General features: G+C 34.5%; 1 protein-coding gene across 1 annotated transcript; it reads left to right on the top strand.

The window, feature by feature from the left end:
• The first annotated feature begins 395 nt into the window (after positions 1 to 395).
• LOC147500391 (cation/H(+) antiporter 15-like) lies at positions 396 to 3,333 on the top strand. The gene is made up of 3 exons (XM_086559332.1): positions 396 to 748; positions 850 to 1,848; positions 1,969 to 3,333. The coding sequence occupies exons 1-3, from the start codon at positions 527 to 529 to the stop codon at positions 3,175 to 3,177; spliced, it is 2,430 nt and encodes an 809-aa protein (XP_086415458.1). The 5' UTR covers positions 396 to 526; the 3' UTR covers positions 3,178 to 3,333.
• The last annotated feature ends 6,237 nt before the right edge of the window (positions 3,334 to 9,570 follow it).

Raw genomic sequence — 9,570 nt, 5'->3', positions numbered from 1 at the left:
ACCTTGACAAACTTTGGGTATATGTTTGTTTCACCTAAATAATACTCATGCATAGGAAGTATTTTTTATGAGAGAGAAGTGTTCGTTTTTGGATTGGAGAAGAGAACTGGGAAATATGTATGGGAAAAAGATGAAGAGGTTCGATCTTTTTATCTTTTTGTTCAAATTCTTTTTTGTATTCCATCGCCCCGTTTTCGTCTTTTGATTTTGTTTTCATTTTTTTTTAAGAAGGACAAATCAGTAAAACTGAAATTTTGATAATCTTAACTTCCCCTTTTTTGTGGAACTGGTGATACGTGTGTGGCTTGTAATTCGCTTGGAGCTCTTGGAGGCACGAACGCTGGGAGCAAAAATTCACTCTAATATAAGGTCTCCCCATATTTCTCGTTTCGTTTTCCCATCCATTCCATAAGCCAGGTGCCCAGGTCTCTTGACGTTATCTCATTTCCATTCTCTTCTTCACTCCTGCTTTCTTTCTCATCCACCAACTCTTTGTTGCTTTTTTTTTGTTTCTGTAAGCTCAAACATGAGCAAGCCAAGTTATTCAATCGGAAATTCGACGTACGTATGCCAGTATCCGGGTCAGATCATCTCCGTGAGTTCTAGGGGTGTGTTCTTGGGTGATAATCCACTGCTCTACTCGGTACCTCTCATCATGTTACAGATGTCTATTGTCTCCTTAATCACCCATGCTACTAATTTCTGCCTCAAGCCCTTAGGACAATCTTCAGTCGTTTCACAAATCCTTGTGAGTTTGTTTCTCATTAACTTTGTGTACGTTTTTTCGCCGTCCCTTTTGTAAATGCAGATGCTAATGATTTGTTTTAAATTGATTGTTCATGGAACCAGGCAGGTATAATTCTTGGACCATCCGTTTTAGGCCAAAGTGACGTCTTCACATCACACCTATTCCCAAGAGGAAGCTACAGCACACTAGAAACAATCGCAACATTTGGTGTCATGTTTTTTCTATTTCAAGTTGGAGTAAAGACAGATCCAGGCATGATAAAGCAATGTGGAAAAAAGAGCATAGTTATAGGTGTTTTAGTGTTTTTACTTCCATTGGCTTTTGCAACATCAATGGCATTTATCCTAAAGGCTTTTGTCACCATGGACAAAAGTCTAGCAGACGCTCTTCCTATGATCGCTGCGTCGCAGTCCCTAACAGGGTTCATTGTTATAGCTTGTCACCTGACTGAGCTCAAGATCATCAATACTGATCTTGGTCGTCTAGCAGTATCTTCATCAATGATCGGCGACGTACTGGGTATTTCCTTAACCGCAGTTTCTCTAGCCTTACAACAAAGCAGAATTGACCCACTTGATGCGGTGCTAGGAATAGTAACAGTTATAGCAATGGTCGGATTTCTAGTATATGTTGTCCGACCATTGGCACTGTTGATGATTAAACTTACTCCGGTAGGAGAGCCTGTGAAAGAGATTCATATCTTTGTGCTTTTCGTAGGAATCCTAGTATTTGGCTTCATGAGCGAGTCCATAGGTCAACATTTTGTCTTGGGACCGTTACTGTTAGGATTAGCCTTGCCGGATGGTCCGCCATTAGGAGCAGAATTAGTAGAGAAGCTCGACTCTCTTGTTTCTTTTGTGCTTTTCCCAGTTTACCTTGCTGTCAGCGGGTTGAAGACCGACATGTTTTCTATAGAATTAAAGTCTTCCTGGATCCTGGCTGTTGTTGTATTTTTCGCTTTTGTAGTGAAGGTTGTGGCCGCTATGTTACCTTGTCTTTATACCAACATGCCTTGGCGTGAATCTTTTGTTCTTGGCCTCACGCTAAACACGAAAGGAATAGTTGAGCTTCTCCTATATAACATCTGGAAGGATACCGGGGTACAGACACTTTGATAACTCTAAACCTACTTTATTGATGTATTTATCACTCTTTTCTGACACCACATTACAAACTTGCAGTATATACGAACTCATATTTGTTGTTACTTGTGGTGACAGGTTTTGAAGGAGCAAGAGTTTTCCCTCACAGTTTTGTCAGTGTTGTTTCTGACAGCAATCATATCACCATTGATGAGAATCCTTTATGATCCTTCAAAAAGATTTGTATCCTCAAAGAAGAACACCATACAACATGCCAAACGCAATGCAGAGCTTCGCATACTAGTCTGCGTTCACAAACAAGAAAATGTCCCCAGTATCATCAATATTCTTGAAATCTCTCATCCCTCGGTAGAGACTCCCATTGGTGTTGTTGTACTCCAACTCGTCAAGCTTGTTGGTCGTTCAGCACCAATGCTCTTGTCCCACCAACCCCAACATAATTTTATGATTGGCAGTTCCCGCACTCAGAACGTTGTCAATGCTTTCAGACAATTTGAGATGCAGAATCAAGGGCTAACCAGTGTTGAACCCTACACAGCAATTGCACATTTGGCGACCATGCACGATGATATCTGCAACCTTGCAATTGATAAGAAAGTGAACTTTGTTATCACCCCATTTCATAAGGAATGGGCTATTGATGGTAAGATCGGGTCAGAAAATCGTTCCATTAGAACAATGAATCGCAACATCCTAGAGAAGGCACCTTGCTCTGTAGGAATCTTTGTTGACCGAACTATACTAAATGGATCCCTGTCAGTGCTTGCAAGTCGTTCATTTTATCGTGTTGCAGTTCTCTTCATGGGTGGGACTGATGATGTAGAAGCACTAGCCTACGGCATACGCATGGTGGAACATCCACAAGTAAACCTCACAATACTTCGGTTCCTTGCTTTTGGTTGTGACAATGCAAGGAATAGGAAACTGGACAATGATCTTATAGACGAATTCAGGGCCAATACTGCATATAACAGAAAAATTGAGTATAGAGAAGAGGTCGTGAAGGATGGCGAAGGGCTTTCCGCGGTGATCAAGGACATGGGTAAAATCTTTGACCTTGTGATGGTGGGGAGACACCATAAAAAGGAGACACAGCTCTTAAGTGGCCTCACCGAATGGAACGAGTGCCCGGAGCTGGGTATCGTTGGAGACATGCTTGCATCACCAGATTTCAAGGGTATGTGTTCTATTTTGGTGGTACAACAGGCTAGAGTAAAACCGGGAATGAGAAATCGTGACCCTGAGTTTACGGTTCATACTGCGCCACAAGAGGATACTGCAGTACCTCGTAATGATGGAACGTGGAGAATTTCCGTGGAGAGATGAAGTTTGATGTGTAGTACTGACCTCGAACTTACACATTTTTTAACTTTTTGTTCTTCCCATTCTGTAATCATCAGTGATAAGTGTCAACTACTGTAAGATACGTACAGACAAATTAGAAATCAAAGTTTCGTGTTCGTTGTAGAGCAGAACAACAAATATGTTTCTTTTCCCTAGGCCGAGTTTAAGATTCAATCAAACTTCTTTAAGCACAACACATGAATTGAATCAAAGTGGCGGGGGGCTAACAGAGGAGAGCAATTCAAAGTGGACATAGGAATTAACATGAACTTGTGTTTTGGTATCAAACCAATTAAAGTGTTGCTCCTCATTGGAAATGTCACCGAGTGGCTGATGCCCTGCCCTCACCGGCGTACTTAATTAACTAGTAGAGCTGGGGATGCAAATCGCCTTAAACTAGTACATTAGTACAATTTTAAATGGTATCATAGCTTCATCAGATGTGTACACGGTTGTGAAATGTACTTACTGTACCAATATATCAAAAAAACATTTAAGAGTCCTTATGTGGAGAGATGGAAGGAGTGCACATTATTGTAAACCGTTAGATAGAAGCAAATCCCATCCCAAAAAGAGAACACAACTATCCTTTTGTTTGGGGCTATGACGTGGCTGGCATTGAAAAGAGAACCAAAATATTTAACAGAGAAATAGCCAATATTTTGAGGCCTTCCAAATCCGAGGCCTTAGGCAGCCGCCTAAGTCGCCTAATGATGAGCCGGCACTGGCTGTGAGAATTCTATGACGAGGCTGCAAGAGTCTACCGAAAAATTGTACCACCATAATTTGTTTTGTAAGAACAGCTAACACCACCTAACATCGCACTATTACCCCACGAGCTTTGTAAAGACATCTCCGAAGTAATTGCAGTATTTTTTTGAACTTTTAGGGGGATAGATAAGACCATTAGCGAGAAACTTTGGTTCGTAAATGGATTTTTCTAATGAAGAGATAAATGAAGGGGGAGATTTTTGTTACTCGAGCTCATTTCTAGCTCAAGAGAGAGGTGAGAACATAAAAAGTACAATCACCTGGAAAGTAAGGAGAGAGAACTTGTTTCGTTAGAAAAAAACGGGGAGAGCAATTTCAGTAGGGCTGGTCATCGAGCAGTTGAGTCGAGCTTTAGCGAGTTCGAGTCGAGCACGTGTGTCTCTCGAGTCGAGCTCAAATTCTTTCGAGTCGAGCTCGAGTTGGCTCATCAAGTATCCGAGTAGCTCTCGAGTTTGGATCTTTACGGTTCAGAGCTATATGTTCGAACTCCATCACAAGTTTTCAATATTAATTTGATTTGTTTTGTGCATAAGTTTGAATTCAAACATATTCTAGATACAAATGAGCAAAAATAGATATATAATACTTACTAAATATCAACCCACAATATACGTGAGTGTGATTACAATTCACTAAAATAACAATGAGCCTCTATCTAACAAGTATTATAAGGTGAACACACTATTATTACAATTAATATGTGATAAGCTATTATAATTCAAAACACTATTATAACAATTATCCTATATTTTAACAAAATTATGTAAAATACGAGTAGTTTCGAGTAGCTCTAGCTACTTGATTTCGAGTTTGAGCTTTAAAACGTGCTCATATTTGACTCGTATTTTTAAATGAGCGAGCTCGAGCCGAGCCCAAAACGAACACCGAGCTGCTCACGAGCATCGAGCCTGATGACCAGCCCTAAATTTCAGTTCTCGTACTTTAATTATTGTCGGCTTGGCTAGTAAGCTGAATAAGTCACTCAAAATCTATTTAATGTGTGTCGGCCCACATCTAATCTCCACCATCAATTCTGTTGTGCTGTGCGGTCAAAATTTAAGATAAAAGATGAGATATATCCCTTGTGGAAGTTTTAATATTAAGATATAGATATAGATGTAAGGATATGGGCAGAGATAGGAGAGATATATATAAAAAAATATTAAAACAATATTGCCTTGTAAAGGAGGGGCGCCATTATTAAAATATTTTAGATATATCGGACCTACGGGATTCCGTAGCCGGTGTATTGCTGATATATCACAAAACTTTCGGATGATTATATATCGTATAAATTTTCCAATCAGCAAAACTTTTTCCAACTCTTCTGATCAAGTTTGAAGGCCAAATAACTTAAATACTCTCCAATGTAAATTATCTACTATCTATATACTAAAGGAGAGACCTTTAAAGAAGGATTTTCTCTCTCCTATGTGGCACTCTAATATGAGAGTTAGCTTTTTTTTTCTATCTTATTTGGCACTCTAATATGAAAGATAATATTTTCTAATAGTCTCCCACGTACATGGAACTCTTTGGGAGAGTTTGAGTGTATTTCTAATTCTTATATTTTGAGAGTTTAAGTGTATTTTCAATTCTTATATATTTGATCAAATAAAAAAAAATTACTTAAAAAAATAGGTGATTTGTAGAAATACGAATCAAACACTTTTAGTGTTCCAATTCTTATATATTTGATCAAATAAAAAAAAATGCTAAAAAATAGGTGATTTGTATAAACTAATTTCCTATTACAAATCATACAATTTTAGTATCTATGATAAAACACCGACTTATTTCGAATATATCCTTAACATGGCTTCAAAACATAGTTAAAAACAATTATACAAAATATATAATAGAAAATGAAAAAAAAAATAACGGCAAATCAATAATGAAAAATATTTTAAAATATATATAATATTGAATGAAACTAACGACAAAAAACAATTAATGGGGAACGGAAAAATGGATGCAAATGCATCGAACTAACCTCAAATAATATTTAACGGGAAATCGAAAACTGGATGCAAATGCAAGCATTAAACTAATATTAAAAAGTAATTAATAGAAAATCAAAATATGGATACAACTGCATTAAACTAATCTCAAAGAATAATTAACATAAAATCAAAACTTGGATACAAATACATCAAACTAACATCAAAAAATAATTGTCGGAAAATCAGAAACTGGATGCAAATGCATTGAGCTAACCCTCAAAGATTAAATTAACGGGAAATCGAAAACTGGATGCAACTGTATTGAACTAACTTCAAAGAAAAATTAATTATAAATTGAAAACATAATGCAAATGCGTGGAACTAATCTTAAAAAATAATTAACAGGAAATCGAAAACCGGATGCAACTGCATTGAACTAATCTCAAAAAATATATTGGATGCAAAACCTCAAGAAATAATTAACGGGAAATCGGAAACTGGATGCAAACTCATTGAACTAACCTCAAACAATAATTAACGGGAAATCGGAAACTAAATGCAAATGCAACTTTATCAAATAATAAACACGAGAAATCGAAAACTTGATGCAAATACATTAAACTAATCTCACAGAATAATTAACGGGAAATCAGAAACTGGATGCAAATGCATTGAACTGACCTCAAAGAACAATTAATAGAAAATTGGGAATTTGATGCAAATGTATTGAACTAACCGAAAAGAATAATTAACGATCAATCAGAAACTGGATGCAACTGCAATGAACTGATCTCAAAAAATAAATAATGGGAATTGAAAATTGAATGCAACTGCATTGAACTAACCTCAAAATATAAATAATCTAAAAATCGTAAACTAGATGCAAATGCATTAAACTAACCTCAAAACATAGTTGGGTTATATGTTGTGGGAATGTCTCGATAAGTATAGTTTTGTATTTAAAATGATGTTTATCTTATCTCTTTCCAGATGATTAGAACTCCTTTTGTTATTCAAGTAGCTTCAATATATATGAACTTCACTTTATTAGGCAATCTCACAAAAATTCAATTAAACTTCAATTATTAAACAAAACAAATGAAGTTGAAGAATTTTATCAAAGGTGAGTTTTTTTAATGGAGAGTGAGGTTTTCACGCTATAAGAAATTTGGTTGAGTGATCAATATAATATTAATATATAATAGTTATGCATATTTGCAAATATTTTTTAGAATAATTAATATAACAACACCCATTCGTCGATAATCTTTGAAGATTCCACATAGCGAGTCATGCATAATTTAAAGAATAATTAACGAAAATCGAAACTAGATAATCTTCGATGATCCCACATAGTAAATTAAGCATAATTTACTTTTTATGTCATGTTTTCAAGGACACTACTGAGATGGATCAAGAAAGTTGGTATTACACACCACATTGGATAATTATAAGGAAATTGGAAATTTGATTCAAATACATAACCGAGCTCAAGGAGTAATTAATGGGAAATCATAAAGTTTATACAAATTGCATTAAACTAATGACAGAGAATAACTAACGGATAATTAGAAATTGAATGCAAATCCTTGAAAAATATTTATCGGAAAATCGGAAACGGTATGCAAATACATCAAACAAACCTCAAATAATAATTAATGAGAAACCGGAAACTGAATGCTAATGCATTGAACTTTACTCAAAAAATAATTAACATAAAATCAAAAACCGAATGCAACTGCATTGAACTAACCTTATAAAATAATTGGTGGGAAATCGAAAACTAAATGCAAATGCATTGAAATAACCTCAAAGAATAGTTAACGAAAATAAAAAAACTGGATATAATTATATCAACTAACCTCAAAGCATAAATAATCGAACTAGATGCAGATGTATTAAACTAACCTTAAAGAGTTATTAACGGAAAATCGAAACCGGATCCAAATGCAATGAACTAATCTCAAAGACTAATTAATGAAACATTAAAAAATGGATGAAACTGCACTGAACTAACCTAAATGAATAATTAACGGAAATTATAAATTTGATGTAATCGCATTGAACTAACCTCAAAAAATAATTAACCGAAATCGAAACTTGATGCAAATGCATTGAACTAACCTCAAAGAACAATTAACATAAAATCTAAAATTATATGCACCGCATTGAACTAATCTAAAAGAATAATTAATGGAAAACTAAAACCGGATGCAACCGTGATTAAACTAAAATCGAGATTAACTAACGGAAATCAAAAATTGATGCAAATGCATTGAAATAACATAAAAAATGGTTAACTAGAAATCGAAGTCGGATGTAATCAAGATCGCGACCGACCTCAAGGCATAAATATCCACTTTTTAGCCTTCTCATATGAATAATTACAAGTAATTATGAACCCAAAATAAAAGTGAGTTTATAAAAACAGACTCTTACATGTATGCAAACTGTATAGAAATTGTAAACTATCGAACTAACCTAGAAAAGCAATTAACATGAAATCAGAAACTGGATGCAAATATATTGAACTAACCTCAAAGAGTAATTAACGGGAGATTGGAACCTGGATGCAAATGCAATGAACTAATCTCAAAGATTAATTAACGAAACATCAAAAACTGGATGCAACTGTACGTACTAAATTAACTTTAATGAATAACTAATGGGAAATCATAAAGTGGATGTAATTGCACTGTACTAACCTCAAATAATAATTAACGGTAAATCGAAAACTTGATGCAACTGCATTGTACTAACTTCAAAGAATAATTAATGAGAAATTAGAAACGGGATGCAACATACTATATTAAACTAACCTCAAAGAATAATTAATGGAAAATCATAAACTTGGTGCAAATGCATTGAATTAATAACCCTAAAACATATTTGTATTTTATGTAGGGAGAATAAATGTCTCGACAAATATAGTTTTGCATTTTAAGCAGTGTTTATTATAATTATTTTTATTGTGATTGGGAATACCTTGCTATTCAAGTATCTTCAATATTATCTTCGCCGCATTAGGCATTCTCACAAAACTTTAATTATTAAACCTAACAATAAAAAAAAAAAAAAAAAAAAAAAAAATCGATTAGTTTTATCAAGATTTGGTTCTTCCTTTTTATAGAGAGTGGTGCAAGAAATTTAAATAAGTAATTAATATAATTTTTATATCTCATAACTATGCATAGTTGCTAATATTTTTTAGAATAATTTAATATAACGCACCCGCTCAGAGGGACACGCTCATATGATAAATCTTTTCAAGTGGGAGTAGTGTATTATTTGAGGATATGGAAATAATCAATCTGTTTTAGTGATTTGTACACATTAGTACGTAAGTTTAACGGTGATGATTTACCGCTAAATCACCATAAATCTAATAAAACTATTATACAAGCTAGATCGAAGTTTAAAATAATTTTATTTGAAAATTACAGATTAATATTATAAACCACAAAGTGAATAGACTATCTCAATTTGATCCCTTAGTTTCCAAGTACTTATACACCATAATCGCTGCTCATTAACGATTTCGGTTTATTTTCAATAAAAATATATTCTCGATTCAAAAATTTGCCGCTAAATCACCATAAATCTAAGAAAACTATTATACAAGCTAGATCGAAGTTTAATATAATTCTATTTGAAAATTATG

Source organism: Coptis chinensis, chromosome 5 (genome assembly GCF_015680905.1).
Source record: "Coptis chinensis isolate HL-2020 chromosome 5, ASM1568090v1, whole genome shotgun sequence".
NCBI lineage: Eukaryota > Viridiplantae > Streptophyta > Magnoliopsida > Ranunculales > Ranunculaceae > Coptis > Coptis chinensis.
Note: the sequence above shows the minus strand (reverse complement) of the source record. Positions and strands in the feature narration are given on the sequence as shown.

What these genes read in the sequence shown, in the direction of transcription:
- LOC147500391 (XM_086559332.1), top strand. Translation starts at nt 527, where the DNA reads ATGAGCAAGCCAAGTTATTCAATCGGAAATTCGACGTACGTATGCCAG. An exon ending in CAGTCGTTTCACAAATCCTT is followed by an intron (nt 749 to 849) that starts GTGAGTTTGTTT and finishes TCATGGAACCAG; the next exon opens with GCAGGTATAATTCTTGGACC. An exon ending in ACATCTGGAAGGATACCGGG is followed by an intron (nt 1,849 to 1,968) that starts GTACAGACACTT and finishes TTGTGGTGACAG; the next exon opens with GTTTTGAAGGAGCAAGAGTT.